Raw genomic sequence first — 26,653 nt, 5'->3', positions numbered from 1 at the left:
TGAAAAGGGTGTTTGTTTCCTAGTACCTTGTAAATCTTTATAAAAATAAATATCAGTCATCAAACTGATTGAAGTACTTGTACTAGGCATTTTATGGAAAAATGTAGTGGACAAAATACTTCAAATTATGGTTTAATGCATGTAAGGCAAATTAGAATTTATTAACCACTATATATTTCAATGTTATTGAAGCTGTTGAGGAGTTATTGAAAATGAATTGACTTCCAAAATAGCAAAATTAAAGCAGATTATCAGAGACGACATTGAAATTATAGAATGTCGAGGCATTTGAATTAACATAGGGAGGAAAAGAAAATTAAGCAGCAAAATAAGAAACAACAAAGCAAGGAATCGGGTGAGTAACATTGTTTCTAAAAAGAAGGATGTTATTTGGCATGGCAACTATCATAAAACATGCAGCTGATGAGAGGATTGTAATATCAAGTTTTCCAGCAGCTAAAATTAAAAATATAGCAATCACTCGATTAGTGCGCTAATGTGTTCCTTAAAACAGGCACATTAATCGAATATAATAACCTATGGGAAAAAGTATAATTTGTTCCTCAAATTTCTTTTCAGAACCTTAATTTTTTTATAAAAGAATTAAGGTGTCTCAGGGCCTAGTTAAAGGCAAACCATGAAGCTGAAAGACAAAACATATTCAGAATATAAATTTTATTATTTTACTTCTTAACAAAGAATTGAGCTAATGTAGTTTGGCAGGCATTTTGTTCCTTTTTTTCATACAACCGACGGTATGGCCCTATTGCCTCTTCTGCAAATTTTACTGCTTCTCTCTTCATCAGGGTCAGCCTCTAAGCATTGCTGCTTAAAAACTTTGATTGTATGAAAAATATTTTCAAATTGTTTCTGTGAAATCTCTTTGGCTGACTATCAGTAGTTAAATTTTCTTCATATTCTTCGGAATCTTCCCGCTGTGCATCTAAATTTAGCAGGTCAGAATCACTCAATTCTATAGAATGAGATTTAATTAACTCTTGGACATTATCATTGTCAAGCTCATCAAAACCCAGTTCATGCCTGAAGTTGGCAATTTCCTCAACAACATTATCCATTTCGTTTGAAAAGCTTCCAAAATCTTTTGCACAATGTGCTTCCAAACGTAATTTCATTCCAATATTGATGAATATTTTCAATAGCAGATTTAACATTCAATTTCTTCCAGAATTCTACTAAATGTCATAGAATTCTCACCAGATGTTACTTCTATTGCCTGTTTAAATGTTCTTCTCAGGTGTATGCCTTAAAGGTTGTGATAATCCCCTGGTTCATAGGTTGTATGAGAGAAGTTGCATTTGGCGGTAAAAATTTGGAACACAGTATACATGGAAGTAGTGTAGTATGCCATTAAAAATAACTTTGTAAAATGTTTTAAATCGGTAACTAAATTATTTCATTCTGGTGAGTGATTTTTTTAAATAGTTTGCCATAAAAATGTATAGATAGAAAATTTTTTAAATCGGTAACATTTATTTTTAAGATGTATATAGGTGCACTAATCGAGGGATTACTGTATAGCACATCCAATTCAAAAACAGAAAAGTAAACGAGATTGTAATTGCAGTAAGTACTAACGACTTAACTAATGATAAGTTCAGTATGAGAGAAGACATGAAAGGGTTGTTGGAAAAGGTGAGAGTGAAGAGTGAGAAAATAAAGTATATTACCTCGATATAATAAAAATGAATTAAGAACGGCTATTCTTAATTCATTGTGTAGTTGAATTCTTAATTCTATTGCTATTCTTAAACGTGGAATGGATGCGAGTTTTTGGATGTGTGGAGTGAGTTTGAGGGAAGATTAGATTTGTATAAGAAGGATGATCTACACCTGAATGCATTTGGTATCAGGATGCTTTAAAAACTAACAACTGGTATGAGACCTAACTGAGAGAGAGAGAGAAAGTCAGGGTAACTAAATAATAATGGGAGGAAAGGTGACAATATGAGTGTAAGAGGGACAATGTTATATAATTCTGCTAATGACAGGAATGGGCATTATCAATGAAATGATTACAAGGAGAAAATGATTTTGAATTTGTGTTTTCCCGGTTCAGACCCATCAAACGTGCTAAGATGTCTACATGTAAAAGGCACTAGAGAAGAATAGAGATCTGCAAGTTGTTCAACTGTGTCATGCAGACTACAGTATACAAAGAAACATGCATGTAGCTTATTATGTCTATATATGAATGCAAGGAGTATCAGAAACAAAGGAGTAGAGTTTGAATTAGTAGGCATTAGTGAGACCTGGCTCTCAGGATCAGACATACTAACTGGCATCAAGTGCAAAGGGTACAGTATTTATAGGAAAGAACAGGATAGGAGAGGAGGGGCATGCTGCTAATGATATCAGATGACTTGAATCCAGTTAGTGTTGAGAACTATGATTGTAGTACTACTAACAGTATTTCATGTGGCAGTGAATTTAAAGTCATCTGGTATGAGGTGGAATCTAACAAGATCAATTATACAGTGAGGTGTTGTTACAGATCTGGTGAATCGGTTGCTAGTGATGAAGAAATGCACCACCAAATAGAGATGATGGGTGCGAAAAGAGTAATCATAATGGGAGACTTTAATTATCCAAATATGAAAGGAGCGATTGGACAGCAGTAAAATCTGATGAGAAGAACGAAACTGAATTTATTGAGCTGTTGCGGGACAACTTCCTCAAGCATGTGACAGAAGGAACTTGAGGTCAAAGAGTGTTATATTTGATTATAGTGTCAAAGGGCATTCCAGTTAAAGACGTAACTATTCTGCCTCTACTTGGTGACAGTGATCATGCAGTACTCACTTGGGAAGGGACTAAGTTTATGAATGTTCCATTCAGAAAAGATTACATGCTAAACTACAAAGCAGGAAATTATGACCAACTGAGATGTATACTGAGTTCTGCAGATGGTATTGGTTGCTGGATTGGAAGAATAACAACAGTGCATGGGAAGCATTTAAAACAAAAATACAGGATTTCAGTTGATAGAATTTCATTTTATGGAGGGTGGGGAAAGGACAAGAGGGTATCCTTGGAAGCTGAGAATAAATATTGCTAAGGGAGTGGGGGGAAGATTTTTTTCTTATAGAGTGGTGCGCGATTGAATTGGATTGCCACTGGATGTTGTGCATACAAGCAGTGTGAATGAATTCAAGAATAAATGTGATAGCTGGTGTGTGTAGCATCAGAGAGAGAGAGAGAGCAAAGAAGTATTTGAAATGGAATGAAAAGGAGGAAACACTCAAAATTAACTGGAGAAAAAAAAAAAAAATATATATATATATATATAGAACAAAATAAATTAAAATAAAAAAATAAAAAATTTATTATATATATATATATATATATATATATATATATGAACAATTTAATGTGATTACTTCCCAAAGCTTGGAGATATGCATGTTGTCTAATTAAGATTAGGGCAACGATGCAAGGAATACTTTCACAAGGAACGGAAGATCAAATTTAAAGAAACCACGTTCAGAAAATAACTGATAATTATCATGGATATTATTTATGGGAAAACTCCCATGAAAGATGATAATTGTCATCTTTCAACTAAACTACAATCTGATGTTATGAGAATTTCCACATCCTAAACGTAAATGGACTTCTGAACAAAGCAGGGATAGCAAGGATTCTCCACAAATATAATTTCTACACTACTTTCACACCAGCAAGAAAGTTCATTCCTACCATCTCCCAAAGAAAAATTGTCTCCACTATCCTTACTTGGTGTTTATCAAGTACCCTATTCATGTCAATTTTACTATTTTGGGCAGATTGGCTGTTCTGCTAAGATCCAAATCCAAGAACACCAAGATTACATAAGATTTCTAGAATCAGAGGGCTCAGGCCTTGCTTCTCATACCATCAACAGTAGGCACAGAGTTCACTGATCAAAGATGTTACAACAGTGAATTTAAATTTCTCAAAACATGCAAACTCTGCATCTTTGCACTAATTTTAATCGAACAGACTGCATGTCTGTCTCCAAATTCTGGGAAGTAATTAAAAATATATATAAATAATTTATGGAAAGTTTATTTTTATATATTTTTATTTCAATTGATTTTGAATTACAGAACTATAACTGGTTCCTTGAAACTTTAATAATGTTTTCTCATACTCACTGAGCTGCAACCAAGATACATGGAAGTGTGTTCAATCTGTCTGAGCCATTCTTGTGTTCATATTTCAAATTATGTCAGCAATTCTTTTGCTCTTTCCTTGAATGATGCTCATGTTAAAGTGAGTAAAATATATAGGAATTGTTAATAAATTCTAATTTCCCTTACATGTGTTAAACCTTTTTTTTTTTGTATTATTATTATAACTGAGGTACTACTATAACATTATCTTTTGGCAAAAAGTTGGTAAATAAATTATAATTCCATGCAACATAGCAGAAGTCTCAGATAGCATGGTGACATCACCAACCCAGTGTAAACTATATAGTGAATTTGTTTCCAAAAATAAAAATATTAACAATTTATAAACATGTACCTCAAAGAAAATAAAGAATTTCAAAAAAACATGTATGATATAAATCTCTGAATTTCTTATAATACAGGAAATTTGACATTTTTTTGCTATTAATGCTCTGCATATATCAACTTACTGTTCTAGGTGTGATCTATATTGGAGAAATTTAAAAATTGCCACCAGGTACAATCAAAGAACATTCTTAAATACCAGTTTATCCTCTAAAAAGAAAACATGTTTCATGTCTTCGCACAAGATACAAATGACTGATGCCTCAAGCATAGGCTTACAATACCACTATTTAGATAGGTGCATCTGGAGGTGGTCTAATTGATGATAAGTGGGAACAACTGCCAAGCCCATAATTTGCAAATGAGTTGGATGAAATTCTCCAAGTGTATGGCTAAGAATTGATTATGGTATATTTGAAATCTCTGTCAATTTCAACTCAACTTAATAACCATGAAAAGTAAAGATCAGAAAGATAAAGTCCTGCCTTATAGAAAAAGGTAAAACCTTCCAAAAACTGCAGTTTAACTTTGCAAATGTATGCAGTCCTAGTTTCAACCTCCACAACATTTATTTCCAATCTGCAAAACCAAACCTACTTTTCCTAATAAAATCAAATTTCAGCTCCTTCAGGTACTGTTGATCTCAGTTTTCCCAATTAAGCACTCAAATTCTTTTCATAAAAAAAAGGAACATTTAAGCTCATGCCAATCCAAACTGCCCTATATCATGTCAGAAATTTTTATACTTGCCATTTCCTGTTTTTGATCTTCTTTAGCTAAAAATCTATCAAATTTACTATTTCAATGAATTGAAAAATAAGCATTTTATGAAAAATTTATGTTAAGTTTTATTTGCATAATCATGAAGGTGCCCCTCATATAATAATAATAAATTTTTGCTCAAGTATCAAGAGCATCTTCAGTATGAATTCAAAGATTCAACAAGGCATAAGCAGAGTAACCAAAGAATAAAGTAGACAGACAATCCAAACTGCCCTAAAGTTTGGATGTTTTTATTTATATTTGGTACAAAAAAAAAAAAAAATTAGGATGGGCTGTGCAAAGAACAATTTCCCATAAGGGGATAACTTGAGCCCATCAGCTCAATTCAACTCAACTTAATAACCCAATTTTAGACAAACCTGTTCAAGTATCAGATTAGAATGATGTAGCAAGTTTTCACAACTTTCTTTGTACAACCATTCTCTAAGGAAACAAACTGGTCTGTATGTAGAATATGAGTATTTTTCAAAGAATTGGAGGAAAACATGCCTTGGGACAAACAGCAACAACAGATCTGTTGTTTGGTCAAAGTATTACCCCACAAGCTCAGGAAACAGTTGCCAGGATAAGATAAAGTGGGAAGCCAATCATTTACAGAGCTTAGTAATGAAGCAAGTTTATTAACTGGGCGAATGGCCAGTTGGATACCAATAGAAGCAATTTCATTTGGATACACCTTTAACATACAGGAGATGATATAATTAACTTCTTATGAGGGGAGGTGATGGGGAAACTCCATAACTGTTAATGACACTGTTGATGAGTGACCGAGTGAAGCTATTTGATAGTAAAACAGTTTAACTACATATTTCATGCCTTAGTCAAGCTGGCACCATAAGTTTTTATGGTGTCAGCTTTACTAGTAATCAGACAAACCTCTTAAGTATCAGACTTAACAGGTTTGTTTGTGATGCTATGTATTGTAACTATAATAAGCATATACTGAAATGATACATACTCTAATTAAAATTTTTATGCAAAATATAATAGTTATTATGCACATTACAATAAGCACATGTATCTAAATGTGAGCATGAAACAAAATAAAGTGCATAAGGCTTCACTTTGCTACTGATAGGCTACGGGTTCAAATTCCACTAATGATAAACACATTTGTAACATGCTTTCCAGCTTGGAAGTGCCTATCACTATGTTGCTCAATGGTGGCCTGAAGTGATAATAAATAAGAAAATCATCTTTTGTTTCCAGAGTAGGACTCCTAGCTAAGATCTGGCCTATATTAATGTAAGACAAGTTTTCAAAATCTTCTTGTGGTTGGGATTCTTATTTAAAAAAAAAAAAAATTTACCTGAAAACTGACATTTTATGCAAAGCTCCTCATGAAAATAATGGCACTCCATTTCGTCACTATAAACTTAAATTTTTTTTTAAAATTCAGTTTATTAATTTTACATTGCCAAAAGTCTTTTGCTAGTTTTGTAAATTTATCTGTTCAAATTATATTACTAATTATAAAAATTGATAGATCAATACTGAATTTTAATGAGTAAATCTCCAGTGATTTCATTTACAATACTTTTATATCCAAGATAGAGTTCATGCTGTTCACCATTTAAAATAAATCTGATAAGGCAATAAAATAAAATAAAAAATCATTAACAATTTTTGATATTCATCCCAGTATTTAAAAAAACAAAATTACTCCATCCTGCTGAGAAGAAAATTTGTACATAATTATGGTAAAACCTCAATTATTTTGGATGAACCAAGGAGAATTTTTGAACGTATTATGCATGCATCTTAACTTAACTTCACTTGCCAAATTTTATGTTCCTTTAAACTTAACTAAAATAAATGGTTAACAAAAACAAATTATGTTTATTAATCTAAAAACACTATCCACACAAATGTTTTTCTTCTTAGTTTTAATGAAAACTATATTTCATCTTGAATTAATATCCAAATTAGTGCAAGATGAAAATAAACTCAATGAAAATAACTTGCAAAATTTAGCTATTGTTGGCTTTTACAAACAGTCTGCTATAGTTTAATTTCAAGATTGTATCACAAATATTTATTCTAAGTATCACTACAACACCAAAATGAAAGTTCATGCAACCAAATTTAAGAATATTTTCTCAGCAGTTCTATGTCAGTAGATTTAAAACTACATCTCTTTTATATTTCAATTATATTATATGCATTAAGAAAAATTCCAAAACATTACAGAAAAATAAAATTGGAAAATTTCATAAACCAGTGATAGAAAAAATAACCTTGAATTTTCTTTATACAACATTATGTTAAAAAATGAAACTAGTGTTAATGAAGTGAACAGTCATGGCTTAAAAATTCAAAGCAATGTGCAAATTCTTTTATATTGAAAATCGTGGATTCTACTTACATTAATAATAAAGGTGGATGGGGAAGACATAACACTCTTGAAATTTGTTACAAAATACTTAAAAATAATACAAATTCATTTAATCTTAACTTATATTTTCATCATTTAAAATTCTGGTATGATCTATTTTGTGTTATTGTAAATATTACATTTTGTTAAAATGAATATCTACATCATTTGCAAATAAGATCTGAAAAGCTTTAAGAATATCCAACTTTACTTCAGAGAGAAAAATGTAGTTCAGACACAAGACAATACAATGGCTTTACTTCCTACTACTTGATCAGTTCAACAACTTTCCTAGAGTTCATATTAGATTACAGAATAAAATCACAAACTATACAGCTAAACATTTCAAATGGAGAAAATATATTGATGCAATATATTTAAAAAGTTAGACTGCTGTTACTCAACTGTCAAGCTGAGGGCAATTTTGCATCAGTCACAACTAGAAGCAAACTGCCAGTCTTCAAGTTTTGGCTGAGAAAGTCTGCTAACCATTTGGCCAAAACAAGTGCTAAAATATTGACATGTTGCATTTATATTTGTTTCACTTCCTACTACTTTATCTGTAAATTGTTAATGATAATAATACAGTATTTTGCAGTTTGTGTTCACAAGCATTTTTTAGTTTATCCAAAACTTACTATAGTCATACTTAAAAAGTTTTTTTTTATTATTATTCAGGAATGTAATACAGCTGTTTTAAATTTCTGCACAGACTCAAATTGTGTATGTTTTTTATGATACCTGTTATCATGAAAAGATTATTATTAAAAACATGACTGCAAATTTAAGATCTAAATAATTCTAAACAATAAGAGCAAAGCACACATTCCACATAAAAGAGAAAGTTCCAAATATTATTAGGAGTACTAAATAGACAAGTCACAGTAACAGGCTATCCATTAGCAACTAATAGCCACAATCTTGTCATTGCTGTAATAAACTGCAGGATGATATGATGTACTAATTTCTATTTTCCATTATTTGAAACTATTATCACACGTTCTTGCAGTTTCATTGTGTTGATAAGATTCCCTCATCTAAAATAAAACTTTGTGATGCAAGTTCTAAATAATATAGGAGTCCATGAATTGTACAAGTTCTTTAAATGCTGATAATCCTTTGTGTAAACTGATGAAATTTCAAACTTGCACTATGGCACGATGCGTTATCACCTTGAGAAATTGAATTACCATCAGAACAAAAACCCAGGATATCAATTTAGTATCTTTAGCTCAACATCCTAGATACCATGCAATCACAGTTACTGTTATTTGGTATCAACACATTAAGAACAATTACAACCACTCAGAATATGAGGGAATAGAAATCAAATTACTAATCACTTACACCCATTACAAGTGGTGGTAAGCAGTGAAAATTTAATAACTAGTTTTCTATGCTATAAAAATTTTTTACATCTATCTCTAATCCAGAGTATTTTAGTAATAAGGTTTGACACCTCTTGACTACATGTATATGGAAATATGACTTCTGCATTACTTCAATCTTGGTATCTGGTCCGGGTCTGGCTCCCACTGACGAGACCTCAATATAAAGGTAAAAACTGGTCTGGGTAGTGGCTCATCCCATAATGCATAGCATTATACATGTCCGAAAGGATGTGTGTGTGTACTTTGCATTATGGAATACATACTAAGGCAAGTGATGTGAAATCATTAGCCTCTATATACAAGTCGTGAAGTCACTTCACTTGCAAACTTTGTTTGCATGCACGTGGATAATTTCTTGGCATCTTTAATTTATAAATAATGGCATCAAATAAACAAGTTATATAAAATAAATGAGCAGTACTGAAAAATGGTATACTTTTTTTAAAAAATACAAATCATGTTTGTATTTAAAATCATTCCTTTATGCTACATTCTAAATCATTTTTTCATTACATACTGACAGCATTCAATAGCAATCGGTATGTGATAAAAATCATTCCTCTCTGCATTTTACGATAATATCTTACCTTCAACTGTATGTAACAAAATAAATCTACAGATTTCACTTTTTAGACTTATTGCTTGTATAATAATTTGTTTTCCTTCCACATGGAAGTTTGTAGTAGGTGCAATTAAACATGCAAACATCTAATGTTAAAAAATGTATATACAATAGTTTTATTTAAAGAACTGGCTATTCAAGAGAAAGCATGTTCCAGTGTTTCAAACATGGAGATTATGTCAAAAAAGTTTAAGGATTCCTCTTTAATTTGTATATTCTAACATGTTCTAAATTACTAGGAACATATATACAGGCTGATCAAAATTAAAGCATCCCTGTTTAAGGCCTTGTGGAGTGCCATCCATTGATCCAAATGCTGCAAAACTTTGCAAGAATACATTGTGCATCACATAGAAGTGATGCACAACATATATATGTTCTGAGGGGTCTTCCAAAATTCACCACCAGGGGCACTGTGTGATGTAGTGAATTGGGTGTAGTAATCTCTGTGGGTGGGCATGCACGCGCACGCATGCATGTGTGTGTGTGGGGGGGGGAGGTGACAAGCAAAAATAATACATTTTTTATTCACTTCCATTATGCATTCACAGGCTGTACTGTTCAATGTGTTGCCCTTCCCAGTATGCCACAAAGTGCATCCTTTGCACAGTGCGTTCGATGGCAGAATGCAGCCAGTCAGGACTGATGTTGCACACATGCTGTCTTTTAGCGATGGCAAGTTATCAAGATGATTCCGATAAACCCTGTCTTTGAGAAATCCCTAGAGCAAAAAGTTACAGGGAAATTTTATTAAAGATAATAAAATTTCATGCAGTTTCAAAGCAGCACATGAGATCACGTCAAGTCTACACTGTTCATTTAAGATAGAAAGCAAAATGAGAAAAGCAAAAGCATTCACATGACTCGCTATTCACTTTGCTTGAATTGTTACTAATACTAATAGGGGAACAACTACCAGGAAATAAAGTAAGTTCTCCAATTAAATCACAGCTACTGTGTGCCTCAGTTTACTCCCACTATCGACCATGTGAACAGATCGTAAACAGGTCAACTAGGGTAATCCTGCATTGTAATCTACTGTAGAAAGGATATTTATAAAACCATAGCAAAATTTATAGTTTGTTATTTGTTTGAAATTTTTAAAGATGGATTAATGCAGGTAGTGCCCATTTAGTAATGCCTTAGAAAACTGAAATACAATATCTAGTATTTGAGAGACATGAAAAATAACAGATTAAACTGGAATAAAATTGTCACAGGAAACTAGCATAAATATAAAATTAATTCTCTAGTAATACTATATTATTACCACACATCCCTTGAGAGCATATATCAGGAATTTTGTGATAATAAAATTTATAATTATGCAGTAAGTAAATGGACTGTTTTCCCTCTTCGGAGACCTATGGGAATTGTAGTCTGTATGACAGAGTTCAAATTATCGAAAACAGGGTGCTGGGATTTCAAGAATATCAACTGCTTTAGCCATACATATCTATATTTTATTAATAATTAGTAAAATAATCTTTTCAACATGTGTGTTTTTGTGTCCCTAAATTTATAAATATGAATGCTGATCACTGTGTAACCTTAAAAGAAAAAATACATATCTATAATATGTGAAACAGAGACTGTGAAATTGATGAATGAAGAACAATTAAATAAGGTAATCAAGAAACAACTAAGCACTAAAAAACAGCATAATGAAAATATTAAAAATGACAAAATTAGCAAGTTCAAAAAGTACACTTCAGAGGACAAGAAAAAAATTAAATAAATATGTCAATAGTGAATACAGTGGTATCTGAACTGTGCTAAGAAAAGTGTTTTTAAATAATATATAGTATGGCTTTTTTTTATTGTATAATTGTGATTCATTTTTTACATGCTGGATACAAGTATCGTTCATAGTGTTTGTTGTTGGAAATTTGTTTATGTTTTTGCTATCCATTTGTTCTTATTATTTCTGCTTTCTGAAAATGGCAACCGTAAAGAAGCACATGTCAGCAACATGGAAACCTTCAGCACAAAGATTGAGTTCTGCCTTGGATTTTTCCCAGTGGATGCATTGCAAAAATTGCTTAATTTTTGCACAAAAGATTTGTGGACTAATAGAGTGAATGAAAAGAAGGAAAGTATTAATGTATGTGAAATGTGTATTGATAGGTTGGAATATATAGAAATAAAGTCAGGACTGTAGTTGAAGAACTTATGCAAGAATTAATGAAAATGAAAAGTGAAATGAAGCATCTGTAAGAGGAGATTAAACACCTAAAGAGACTGGCTGATGTAAATGAGGAGGAAGTTAGTATTACAAAGAAACAGTCAAATGACAATCATACGAGTATAGGGATTATCATTAGAGGTGTGATGACTAATAAAGTACACAAAACACTTTTCTGGTGGAGCAATGAAACAAATTCAGATGACTGCAGAGAAGAAAAGAACAGGCATCAATTTAGTGGTAGTTGTGGTCACAAATGACTTGATTAAAAAAGAAATGTTGATAGACTTGAGGAAGGTGTTGTGAGAGGTAAAGGATAGTGTTGTTGGAAAAGTCATTAGCATTTTGCCCAGATATTGAGTTGACAAAATGAGCAGAGATAATGAATAGCAAGATGGCTGAGTTGTGTGAGGCAAAGAGGGTTTACAGTTTGTGAATCTATGGAGGAAAGTTGGAATGGTTTAAAGTTGATAGTCTGCATTTGAATGAGTTTGGTGTTGTGCATTTAGAAAGACTATTGTTTGCTGAGAAGGCACAGAATCAATAATTTAATGAACATAATGATCAAAGGGTACTTGTGAAGCAGAATAGCATGGCTGAACAGATTGTATGACAGGAGGAAGATTGATACGAGGTTTAAGATGTGGCTGCAGCAGCACAAGGTGATGGAATGCATAAAGGCAAGGATGAGACAGGTATGAATGGCAGTCAGAGTCAGAAGAAAGTGGTTAGACCAAAGAGATGTGTGGTATAGCAGCTAGAGTAGAGAATGTTGGTGTTGGTAAAATAGCCTCAAAGACACAGGGATTGTCATGTTTGTATTCCAATCACTAATGGTCAGCATTAAGCAGTTTATTATTATTGCTCTTTTATCAGCATTTTGTCTGCACGATTAGCCTGGTAGCTACATGCCTCGCAACCATATGCCTGGGGAAGAAGTGTCCTAGGTTTGATTCCCGTCAATGACGTGAGGAGCTAAAGGATCTTCCTCAGCCATAGCCAAATTCACCAGTCTTGGGAGTGAATAGCAGGGTCCAGAGCCCAGTTTATCTGGGGTTTCTCATCCTGAAAGCATGCAAACCGGTCCCATGAACACGCACAGATTAGTCATGAATATCACTTTTGGGGGATGCAGCAGAGGAGTGGCAAACCTGCTGCATTAATACACCAGTAAGCCCTCATTAGGAGGGGACTCAACCCATCCTAGGACAGATGAGAAGGAAGGATCAGCATTTATCAAAAGTGGAAATCTGAATTTTCGTTCATAAACCTTACTATTGTTGACCTCTAGGCTAAACTACTATGGAGCAATGCTGATGCTGCCACAATTTTATTACGTCAATGAGAGCTTACTGTCATGTTTTAACAAACATATGCATTATTTTATTTTTTTTCCCCTCTGCACTAAGTGTCTAATTAATAACTATTTTAGCTGAAGCAAACAACAGAATTATAGTGCCTTTCATTTTCAGCTACTGTTCAAGAAGTAAACACATCCTTTAATGATTTTGTACAAACATATCCACTATCACCAATTCATATAACTTTCATTTACAGATTTCAACACATCACCAGAAACTGATATCGCGATTAACTGATATGTATCCATTTCAATGACAGTGCAGAGATCCTTTCCAAGCTATGTTTCAAAACCAGATGAAACAGTGAAGGCATTTTACAGAAAACCGACCTTTCAGTTTTTCATCCCAATAAATGGGTCTTTTCTAATAGTATTCAGTTTAACAAATGGTCTTCAGTATCTTTCAATTTCATCAATATAGTCTACAAGGATGTTTAAAATAAATAAATAGATAATAACATATTACATATGAAACATCATTCAGGGGAGTAGGATAGGTGAAGGATGCATTTGCAATATCTGTTTCCTCATACAACTGAGACAGGATCATATGGACATTATGACCACTACCGTAATTCTTAGGTTGATTGTGTATTTCAAGAAGGCAGCCAAAGAAGAAATGGAGAGAGCTGGTGAGGAGGGCTTGAGGATGAAGAACTTGGATGTGGTTACTGCTCAAGACAGGAGGATGTGGATAGCAACCCTACTTATGTGGGATAAGCTGCAGAAGAAGATGGTGTATTCCAAGATGGCAGAATGAGTGGATACATAGAGTTGCACAACTGCAGTTTCATTTCTCTATGTTATACTGAATGTGCAGAAATCCATCAATTGGTACAAGTGCAAAGAACAAATCTACCACAAACAATGTTTGTTATTGAGTTTTTTCACTTGGTTATAAAGTAAATTAAAGCTGCCAAGAAATTATATTCTTGGTCTTTGCATGCAAAGTACCTTCGTGACCAGGCTACTTGTATATAGAGGCTAATAACTTCTTATCAATGGCCTAAACATTACTTCAAACTTGGTATCTCCTCTGAGTCTGGTTCTCACTGATTAGAATAGAATTAGAATTAGAATTTTACATACTTGGAAGGACATGTGCTTTGCATTATGGGATACTATAGCAATTAATGTGAAGTCATTAGCCTCCACATACAAGTAGTCTTGTCGTGACGTTACTTCTCATGCAAAATTTGCCTGCTTACACTTGGATAAAGAACTGGAGGAGCAAGTAGGGATGTTGATATAAGGATTGAAAAGGCAAGAAACGCATATGCTAAACTTAGTAGAGTATGGAAAATGAAAAATATTCATACAGATACAAAAATAAAAATATTTAATGCATGTATGAAATCAGTTCTTTTACATGGATGCAAAACAATGGATGTTTACCATCTAGTTTCAAAGGAAATACAGAGAAAGCTATAAACATTCATAAATCAATGTCTGTGGAGCATACATAAAATTTGTGGCCACAAATTACTAGTGAAGATCTCTGGAAAAGAACAAAAAGTCAACCTTGAAATCAGATAGTGAAAATTTAGATGGATTGGACACATATTTAGGAAAGATCATCAAGAAATCTGTCATGCAGCCCTGGAATGGAATCCACAAGAAAAGAAAAAGCCTGGCTGTCATAAAAATACATGGAGAAGATTGATTTGAATGGAATGCAAATTTTGTGGAACTAAGACCAATAACAAGGATAAGGGACCAATGGAAAGCATTTAAACAGCTGAAGTCTCCCATGATAATTGCTTGGCTTGCACTCATTGTGCTAATCTGCTGGCATGTCATCCAAATCTTCTGGACCCCCCCCCCTCAGGTGTATAGCAGTAACCAACAATATATTTAGTCTTATTGGCTTCTCTCAAACCAGACAAATTAACCATTTCCATCAATCTACCTTTACTTCTATTTTTGTTGGTTGAAGTTCTTCAGCTATCATTAATAATACCCCACCTACTCTTGCCCTATTTCCTCAATCTTCTCTGATAATACAATATATATTACATTCTATCCCTAGAGCCTCCATAGCTCAATCAGTATAGATGAAAACCCTTTGGTCAGAAAGACCTGAGTTCGATTCTCGTCCATGACATGAGGAACCTAAAGGTCCTTCAGAACAGGCAAACCGACCTGTTCTGAAGGACCTGATCTACCCAAACTTGGAATAATCTAATCATGCACCTGAAACTTCTAAAAAACTGACACTGTTCAAAAGAGGGCATTTTGATTGATTGATTATCCCTGCTCTCACTGATTCTCTTTAGCTAATGTCCCATACAGTTCCTGCATGGTGTTTCTTCAACTTGCAGCAGAACAGGGATCCATCATGCCCTCATTTCTTCTAAACCTACAATAACATGAATAGCTGGCCAACATCCTTTTACAGTTGAACTCGTAACTTAACAAACCTGCTAAATCCATTTATCTTGGTTCTGTTGATTTGGCTTCCACATGAAGCATTCCCTAAAGACTACAACCCAAAACCCTTCATAAAATATATGAACAGATTAATTTACTGTTTACTCCTATCCACACACACAGTAATTATGTGCTAAGAACTTGCGACCCCTTATATGTGAGTATGATTTATATATCTGTGCACACTGTGTGTGTGTGTGTGTGTGCGCGCACACACACACATGTTCACATCTGAGCTCCTTGTATATAGAGGCTAATGACTTCATATCCTTAGTGTGTATCCCATAATGCAAAGCACACACCCTTTTCAGGTATGTATAATGCAATGCATAATAGGAAGGGCCACTACCCAGACTGGTTTCAACATTTATTGAGGTCTCTTCAGTAGAGGAGCCAGACCCGGTAGAGACACAAGGTTGAAGTCTACTTGTATATGAGATATATATGACTTACTGCATTACTTCAACCTTGGTATCTCTCCCAGGTCTGGCTCCCACTGAAGAGACCTAAATAAAGGTCGAAACCTGTCTGGGTAGTGGCCCTTCCTATTATCCATTGCATTATACATGCCTGAAAAGGGGGGGGGGTTGCATTATAGGATACATACTAAGGCAAGTGGTATGAAGTCATTAGCCTCTATATACAAGTAGCTCAGACGTGAATATGTTTCAAGTGCAAAACTTTGTTTTGCTTACTCGGGAAAAGGATTAAAACCAAGTATAAAATTTCTTGGTATCTTTAATGTATATTTCACGCAAGGTAAAAAGCTTTCTACGCTTATACACACACACACCTTCATGACAAGACCAATAACCAGACTACATGGTTGGCCAGAAGCAGGTCAGCGGTCACAGTATTTTGGTATGGAGCTTGCTCTGATGAACATCACTCTGTCCTCTCATCCCCACTGAACACACCATGACCCTAATTCTTACATAGGGATTGTTTTGGGCTAGGTAATGCTCAGCATGGTGAAAATTACCAGATCCATCAGTCCCTGCACATGGCTCAATGAATGTGGACTGTTCCAGTAAGATAATGCCCTAGGTCACAAAATTGGAAGAGTTTGGGAGATGGGGGGGGGGAGTAACAAGAATATAATTTCCAAGATATATTCTTGTTAATCCTTTAACCAAGTGTAAACAAAGTTTGTGTGATCAAAGTCATGAAGTACTTCATGCATGCACAAACTTTGCTTACATCTGGGGAAAGGATTAAAATAATTTCTTGGCAAGTATAATTTACTTGCCAAGAAATTTTCACTTGAATAAGTGAAAAAACTTTATATCTGATCCAAAGTATTTTAATAAGGTGATACACCTTTCTGCTACTTGTATATAGAGAATATATGATTTCTGCATTAATTAATTCAGGTCAAATAGTCTGAATAGTGACTCTAATACATAGTAATAAGCAAAAAAGTGTACTTTACATTTCAGGATACTGAGGCAATGGAATCAACAGCCCCTATATAGAAGTAGCCTAGTCATGAAGATATTTCACACAAAAACCCTGTATGCTTGGACGTGGGTAAAAAATTAACAAGAATAACAGGGTGTGCTAAAAATTGTGATAATCACCATGAAAGAATTAGAACAGAACCATGTAACTTACACATTATTCTACATATTCCCCATGAAGTGTAATACACTTGGATTGCAGATGATGCAGCAGTCACAACACTGCTGCATCATCTGCAATCCTCGTTGCACAAAATCCTCAGCTGCAGATATCACTTATGTAGTAAATTTTGTTCCTTTCAAGTGTTTCTTTAAATTTGGGAATAGAAAATAGTCAGACAGGGGCCAATTCTGGAGAATAGGGTGGGTGAGAAGACATTGAAAGCCCAAGCTGTGTATTATCTGTTGGGTTTCATGAGCAGGTGCATTGTCCTGCAAAAGCAATATGTCTCTGCTCAGTTTCCTACAGCATTTTTCCTACAGTAACCTCCTTTAATTCCTTTAAAGCTACTGAATAAACTGCTGCTGTAACGGTTTCACTTTATTTTTTTAATTTTTTGAGGTACTTGGTAAAGATTACACCATCCATATCCTAAAAGATAGTGGCAAGAACCTTCTCTGTTGTCTTTTGGGTTCAGAATTTCTTTGGTCATGGAGAACCTTTGTGTCTCCACTCCACTGACTTGTTGGTCTCTGGGTAATAGTGATGAAGCTATGTTTCATCAACAGTAACAATATGAGCCAAAATATTTGCACCTGATTTCTCAAAATGGCCTAAAATCCCTTGAGATGATAGCACACATTCTCTCTTTTGGTCAGCATTCAAACATTTGGGTACCCACTTTGCTCAGAGCTTCTACATGTCCAGATGTTGGCGGATAATGACCAACTCATTCCCTGGATTTTGGATGGTATTCATCTAGTATCAAGGATCATGGCATGCACTGCATCAGTGTTTTCAGGTATGATTGCTGTGGAAGGTCTTCCTGAACTGGAGGCATCTGTCTCAATCTGCCTAGTTTTAAATTTGATCACCCATCTGGTAACTGTTGGATATGCTGGGCACAGTCCTATGTAAAGTCTCCCAAAATGTTTGGTGAATCTCAGTTGCAGGCTTTTCTTGCAGCATAAAAAACTTGTCTGACATGTCTTCTTATATATTAGACCTCATCTCGACTACTGTGCCCAGATTTGGTCACCTAGGTTTCATCTTGATGGGGAGGAGATTGAGAGGATCCAAAGGCAAGTGACCAAGATGATAGCAGGTCTATGGAATGAACCTTATAAGAACAGGTTGAAGATTTGTGGGTTGCAGAAATTGGTTGATAGGTGGAAAAGAGGAGATATGATTGAGATATTCAAATTGCTGAAGAGTTTCTATAGGATTAATTCAGAGGATATTTTTGAGATCAGGACTGGTGGTGGGAGGACTAGGGGACACCTATGGAAGCTGGGCAAGAGTGTGGTTAGTAAGGGTGTTAGAGCTGGCTTCTTTACTTTTAGAGTGGTAAATGAGTAGAATAAGCTGCCAGAGTCTGTTGTGGGTGCTATGACAGCGAATGAGTTCAAGGCAAGGTATGATAGATACTGTGAGAATGTCGAATAGCTGTGGGAACATGATGCCTCCTTAGACTCGTCGAGGCCTCCCTCGATGAGTCTAAGGACTCCTTGGAGTCACCCGTAGTAATAATAATAATATTCTAAAAGAAAAAGAACAAATTATTACAATTTGCTGAAACATGGGATTAAAAGTTTTAAGATATGTTCGTTCTTGTGGCTTCAGTTGCTTTAATATCATTTTTGTTGTATGTGTTTATCAGAACTTTTTTTGGCTCCACTCAAACAACTTCTTGGCAAAGAGCACAGCCAAGTATTCAATGTGCCTTCCTGATTGCCTGGTTTTGAATCCCTGATTGTCTGATTTGAATCCCATCAGACATTTATAAGATCATGTAAAATGCAGCATCTGCCAGCACCTCACTCGGTTATTGAGTTCCAGGACATTATTCTGTCCTGTTGGTCCACAATATCTCAAGACAACAGTGATCTAGTGCAGTTAATGCTAAAACAAGTGCGAATTATTTCAATCAGAAAAGGTCCAACATGCTAGTTAGCCAATGTTCTGCCTCTGTCTGTGTGTGTGCGCACGCATGCAGAGTCATGATTAGTAGGGAGAAAGAAACAGTCTTGAGATTGTGAAGCTGCAGATTATGATAGAAATCTTTCAAATGCTGGTTAAAGATTATTTAAAATCATTATAACTCAAAAGTCAGTAAAAATTAATAAATACCTTTTCAGTGATAATAAGTTAAATTAGATAATAGCATTAACTCCACTAAAAGAGGAACTGAAAACCAAATCACAACAAGCGACACCAAACTAGACAGAATTGTTCTGACTCCCAAGGGACAGACAGAAGTGGAAAGAGCTCATTCAGCCTCATCATCATCCATATAGATGATGGAAAAGAGATGAAGATAATAAGTTACTATGCAGTAAACATACTGTTTTTATGACAATGGGTTGCTGACAATTATACATACCTGGAGATCCTTGATAGACCATTACGACTCCAGGAATTAGATGAAAAGTTTGAGGATAAAGATTCATCAACCATTACATGTAATGAACTAACAGAATGAAAAGTGGTAACCAGCTTCATAAGTAAGATTCTCATGTATCTCCTACCATACATGAGAATCACAAAACCTATAACATGATAGTGCCGTGTGTAAACAAATTATCAACAATGAGGAAGGCTGTGTCAAAAAGCATAACCACATAGAATAAAAGAGGAAGATGAAAAGTTGGTTTGAAAAGAATAAAGCTAAACCTTGTATGGATGTTGACCAGTAGCTGCTAGTGTTCTTACATGTTTAGAGGAAAGTGGAGTAAAGGTGTTCAGCCAGTTCAGTAACCATTAAATTACCATTAAAAAAGAGACATAACAAAAAAATAGTCACTATGAGAAAGTGAGTGAAAAGAGTTAGTGAGGGTTATCTATTAAAAGCAGACGGCATCAAACACTGTTAAGGAGATTTTTGGTGCTATCCCAAATATAAGAAAGTATTCTAAAGCTGGGCTGATTTGGAATTTTTAGTGTCAGGGTCATGCAGGAAAGAATAGTACTGTTCTGAACAAAAGAAGGAAAAGTGTTTTGGAGGCTGGGAAAATTATGGATGTGACTAGATGTGAAAGTCAAACCAAAAATTGGGGAAAAAACTGATCATGCTGGAGAGATTTTGAGTGGCATGGACATTCACTAGATCTTCACCAGAGTGGAGAAAAGACAATATTAAGACAATATGTCATGGTAGGCTTGAATCGTATGAGCACTACAATGTTTGTAGAAATGAGATAGGAGCTTAATTAAACATAATCAAATACTTCAGAAATGTCAGGAGCAAATGCCAGTCTGGTTAGCCAAGTGGTTAGTGTATCCGCTCGCCAGCCGAAAAGCTGCAGGGTTCTAATCCTGCCGTGAACATGGATGTTTGTGATTGTCTGTGAAAATACTAGTAGTGGTGGTGGGAGGTAGTTGGTATGGTTGCAGTTCATTGCAGTTGGTGGATTGAGTGGTGGAGACAGAGTTGTAGAGTAGGTGCCCTCCCTCGATGAGTCTTTGGACTCATTGGAGGTGTCAAGTAATAATAATAAAATTAAATCAAATCTGATTAAAAATGGATGACATAAGCAAGAATACCTTCCTCAGTGGGATAGTGGTGGAAAAATTACTATTAACAATCATTCAGTAGCTAAGAAGTTTCCAGGCAGAAACAGGTTGGCTGCTAATGGTTATTTCCATTACTTTAGAAAAAAAACTGAAATGATAGTAAATGAACAGTAATTTGTGGCAAAGATTTGTCGCTATTCTTAGGAATAGTTTGAAAGCAGGCTAAATTCCAAGCTGCAGAACTGGAGAGGATAAAATGCCAACACAGAACAAGATTCAACTCTAGAGCACAAAAAAAACCATCTAAACAACTCAAGAATTGCCATTAAGGCCAGGAGACTTTCTGATATCCAGTTTGGATGAGAATTCATGGACTGATGATCAATCTTAAGAATTAGTAAAAAAGGAAGAAGTTAAAAGTTTTTTCCCTCTATAGATAATGATAATAATGCAGCCCACTAAATGCAAAAAGAGGTGGAAGCATGATTGGGATAATAACTATGCAAGAGACAAGAAAACATGACTGCTGTTTGGATGCAACATGTTTTCTGTTTCTTTCAAAATGAGTTTGGGATGTACTGATAACTGTTGATAAGCATTCTGGCTTCATACGTACAAAAACGAAGATGGCCATTTCGATAAAAGCCGTTCCCAATATGCATCATTTTTCAATTGTACAGTTTTAGACCTACTTCTTGGAGAATATCCCCAATAACTCTGAACAACCATAAAATATTAAATGATAAAATATCAAATAATGATTTCATTATTTCCTTCATTCCAAGCACAGAAACTGATCAAAAGTGCTAAATGTAATTTACCCAGCACACACAAATTCAGAATCCTGAAGTTAAATCCAAATCTCTCAAATGATATCATCATCATCATTAGTGTTCTGTCTCTTGACAGGTCCAATGGTATAACTCAGCAGGTTCTCTTCCCCCAATTTCCTCTGTCTCTTGCTTCCTCCTTCCATTTCCTGATATCTTCTTGTTCCCATTATATCATCAAGCATCATTAGTCATCTTCTTCCTCTCGGTCACTTTCCTTCAATTTTCCCTTCTATCATTCTTTTCAGTAGGCTGTCTCCTCTTAATACATGTCCTATCCAGTTATGCTTTCTTCTTCTTATGGTCTTTAGTAAATTCCTTTCTTCTTCAACTCTTTGTAATACTTCTTCATTGGTGATTGTTTTCAGTCCACTTTATTTTCTCCATAACCACATTTCAAATGCCTCCAACATTTTAGCTTCTTTCTTCCTAATTGTTCATGTTTCTGACCCATATAAGGTCAGATAACTCCAAATATAGCACTTAAGCCTTTTCTTTAGATTTTTATTCATTTTATTAATAAACAAATTTTTCTTGCTATAAAAGGCATATTTTCCTTTGTTAATTCTTTCTTTTATTTCCATGTCACATTTTCCATTTTCTTGTATTATACTAACAAGGTATTTGTATTGTCTCACTTGCTCTACACTTTCTCCATTCATCATCACCTTGATACTTCTTGGTTTCCTGGAGACTCTCATCACTTTTGTTTTCTTTACGTTAATTTTCATACCATATTTCTTGCATATATTTTCAAATTTTTGCATTAGGTGCTGTAGTTCATCTTCGGTATTAGCTAATACTGCTTGATCATCAGCAAATTTAATATTTTGTATTGTTCTTCCTCCAATAGTGATTCCTCTTTCCTCTTCATAAAATGCTTCTTTTATCATTTCTTCTGCAAATATATTGAAGAGCGTCGGTGACAGGAAGCATCCCTGTCTTACACCTCTGCCAATCACACATTTTTTAGTTTTTCCTACTTTTGTCTTTATTATGGCCGTCTGGTTCATATATAATTCAGCTATTAACCTTCGGTCTCTCCAATCTAAACCTATTTTGCGTAATATTTCCATCAGATTTTCCCATTTCACCATGTCAAATGCTTTTTCAAGGTCGATGAAACAAATATAAATTCTTTATTTACTTCTATATTGCTTTCGCATATGGTCCTCATTACTCCAATTGCATCTCTGGTTCCTCTGCCTTTTCTAAATCCAAATTGATCATCCCCAGAAAATACTCCACTCTATTACACAATCGTTGATTTAATATTCTTAGCAGTACTTTGGGGGCATGCGAGAGTATGCTTATAGTTCTGTAGTCACTGCAGTTAGCAGGATTGCTTTTCTTTTCAATTGGTATAAGAATACTCTCTGTGAAATCTTTAGGCCATATTCCTGTTTTGTAAATGAGGTTGCAGAGTTTCCATGTTTCTGTTATACCTTTGTTCTCCAGTTGTTTTAGGGTTTCACTAGGTATTCCATCCACTCCTTCCACCTTTCCACTTTTTAATTCCTTAATTGCTATTTCTACTTCTCTCTTTAGTATTTCAGGACCTCTTTCTTCTGTTGAGATTTCATTTTGCTCTTCCAATTCAATTTTTGTTGGTTTTTCATTTTTTGCATAAAGTTCTTCGATGTATTCCTTCCATCTTTCACCCTGTATTTCAATATCATAAATCAGTTTTCCTTGCTTATCTTCTAATGGCAGATTTCTTATGCTTTTTTTAATATTTGTAATTTCTTTTGCTCTTTCAAACATTTTATCATATCGCCCCTTTTTTCCATTTCTTTACATTCTGTTTTTAACCATTCCTCTCTTGCTTTATCAGTTTCTCTTCTCAGTTCATTATTTAATACTTTGTATTTTCTTCTTCCCTCTTCAGTGTTTCTTTACATTCTGTTTTTAACCATTCCTCTCTTGCTTTATCGGTTTCTCTTCTCAGTTCATTATTTAATACTTTGTATTTTCTTCTTCCCTCTTCAGTGTTTACATTTTTCCATCTTCTTCTTTCTTCCATTTTTCTTATCATTTCATTTGTAATCCATGGCTTTTTAATTCTTTTCCCTTCCACAAAACCTATCTCTTCAGCAGCTGTTTCATATATCAAATTTTTCAGTTGATTCTATTTTGCATTAACATCTCTAATTTCTTCAGGTATATTCTCTTTGTTCCTTATTTTATTTTCCAGTTCTTCTTTGAATTTCCTACCTGCATCTCCTTTGAGTTTTTCTAGGTTCCACCTTTTCTTGCTTTTACCTTTGTTTATTTTCTTATATCGTATTCTTAATTCCATAACAAGCAAATTATGGTCTGAGTCAATATCGGCTCCTGGATGTGTTGATATCCTTTTTACACTGTTCTGTATTAACATATAATCAATCTGGTATCTTGCAATGTCACCTGGCATTTTCCATGTATATCTTCTTCTCTTTGGAAGTTTAAACCAAGTATTACCAATGATTAGTTTGTGTCTTTTACAAAACTCTAAGCCTTTCGCCTCTCTCATTCCTTTTTCCAAGGCCATATCTCCCTGTTATTCTCTTCTCTACCTTTTCACCTACCACCGCATTCCAGTCTCCCATCCAGATGGTACACCTTTTAGTTCTGTCTTCTTCCATTATCTCTTCCATTTGATTATATATCTCTTCTACTTCATTTGCATCATGGTCACTTGTGGGCATATATATCTGTATAATCATTATGTCCACAGGCTTTGCTTTCAGTTTAATCATAATCACCCTGTCACTTTCATATATTATTTTTTCTACTGAATTTTTAACCTTTTCATTCAAAACAAATGCTACTCCATTTTCCCCCGTGTTCTATAAGAATATATAATTCTATAACCATCACTTTCAAAATCTCCTATATCTTCCCATCTGACTTCACTTAGACCAACCACATCCAATTTATACCTCTTCATTTCTTTCTTCAAGTTCTCTAATTTACCAGCTCTTAACATTGTTCTTACATTCCAAGTTGCAACATGTATAGTTTCTATCTCATTCTCTCTTGGATGTCTTATTTTCTTCCCATTTTCCTCAATACTTGGGATCCCATCCTCATTGTCCATTTGAGGATTTCATAGGTTAATGACCTGAGAAGCCTCATTTCTTCTTCTGCCGGGCATGACATCCATCGTTTGCCGATAGACCCCATTTTTGCAGGTTGTGGAAACTAAATTTGCCGAGTTCACCATATTTCTTAGAAAAAATACTGAGGTGGTTTCCCATTGCCTTCCTCAGGAAACCATTATGGTATGGTTTCAAACTTGGGAGAGCAGCAGACTCCCACTGCTTAAAATAGGCTACTTCTCTCACTACTAAAGGTAGAAAAATAAAGTAATTAGAAAAGATTCACCCCTAGTCCTCGAATTACTCTAACAGCATTGGGGGGAAGGAACAGGAAGAAGAGAGGAAGTATAAAGAAAGAAGATAGGGACCAGTCTACAGATAATATAACAGATGTACATTATACGAAGTAAGGCATGGTCCAGCATCAGGTACCTCGGGTTTGCCATTCCTGTACTCACTAGAGTGAGCCCTTGAGTATGATATACAATACTGCATTTAATTATCTTTTCACTAGTATTAATAATTTAAATACACGTTACCACCAGAAAGTGAACTTGTGATATTACAATACTGGATAGATGTACTCATCAGTCATTAATATTTAAAAAATATTAATTTTTTTCGTACACTTAGTGGTAAAAATTATTATGAGCGTATGTAAACATAAGTGTGCAGGTATACTTAGGTAGCACTTCATGCAATTTAAATTCGCTTTCTGTTTAACTTATAAGCTTTCCTGTTATTTAAAGATCTAGCGATATATTGGTACAGGGCCGTTATTTCTTACCTATTTTAAGTGAAATAGGTTATGATAATCGAAAGCATAAAATATTTATTACTATTTGTGACCAGAAACTGCAAAAGGATTAACCCTTACACATCTTAATCACGTAATTGTCCTCTTTTTTTTTTTTTTTATGACAAGAAAGCAACATTTCCAATAGAATAACAATCCCAATGGACATCTCAGGCACTTCTCACCAAGTGCTCCTAAAACACCGAACGAAAAATTGTCCATATTCAAGAAATGTATATATATATATATATATATATATATATATATATATATATATATACATACATACATACACATATACACCAAACGTTCCAAAAAAAGTTATATTTCACACCCACACTAATAATAATGAAATAAAAAAAAATAAAAATAAAAAACAATATATATACATACCATACTTAACATCGCATCGGAGAAGTCGACCATATCTCTCAAACACTTGTTCTACTTCTCTTTCTCTTACATCCAAAGGAAGACGACCAACAAATAGCTGGGCACGGCCAGACATATTGTTGACAGCTTACTTCTGCTAATATTTATAACAGCTAATCTGAAATGTTTCTAAATACAGTCAAACTGATTCAATTTCTTCAAGTGATCAACTACACACATACAATCATTTATATTTTTCACATAATAAACATATACATATACATACAGAACAAAGAATCACGCACAGACACTCTTAAATTGCGAAGAGAATAAAAAATAATGTTACGTCGAGTTCGTTTCGTATTCAACCGCTGCGGAAAATACTTTTCAAATCGATTCTACTATTACATATAATAGTAGAATCGATTTAAAGTCTACTATTACATATAACGAAACAATTTCAAAATCAATAATCACAGTCGATTTTCTAAAACATTCTTTAAGACGCAGTTCCTTTAGGAACGATAGATCCTGGTATCTAGAGTGAACTGAATAAATGACTTTCAGGTTGGTCTGTAATTTGCAAGAAAATATGTAGTGTATACCAAGCTATTTTAAACCTGATTTTACTCCATTTCCCAAGTAAGCAAACAGACAAACAAGTCAAGTTTGCGCCTGCAAGTGTTGCAAGTCTAGCTGACCCTGCACGTAGTGCAAGACCAAGGCAACTCATGATAAAAGTAGAATAAGCTCTGATCACTAATCTTAATATTTACCCCT

At 34.4% G+C, this 26,653-nt stretch overlaps 1 protein-coding gene across 2 annotated transcripts in view; it reads right to left on the bottom strand.

The window, feature by feature from the left end:
• Window positions 1-26,259, bottom strand: part of LOC150104901 (uncharacterized) — a 196,207-nt gene extending 169,948 nt beyond the window's left edge. Inside the window, exon 1 of one of the 2 annotated variants that reach the window (XM_090395415.1) lies at window positions 25,895-26,259. In XM_090395415.1, coding sequence (XP_090251541.1) covers window positions 25,895-26,009 — 115 coding nt within the window. In that variant the 5' untranslated portion in view covers window positions 26,010-26,259. The remainder of the gene's footprint in view (window positions 1-25,894) is intronic. The other variant, XM_090395414.1, reaches the window with a different exon arrangement.
• Window positions 26,260-26,653: the final 394 nt, after the last annotated feature.

The sequence above is a fragment of the Typopeltis vanoorti genome, chromosome 7 (assembly GCF_054136105.1).
Source record: "Typopeltis vanoorti isolate ZY-2024b chromosome 7, IOZ_Tvanoo_1.0, whole genome shotgun sequence".
Lineage (NCBI taxonomy): Eukaryota > Metazoa > Arthropoda > Arachnida > Uropygi > Thelyphonidae > Typopeltis > Typopeltis vanoorti.
The sequence above is the reverse complement of the archived record's forward strand: the minus strand, read 5'-3'. Positions and strand labels throughout refer to the sequence as shown.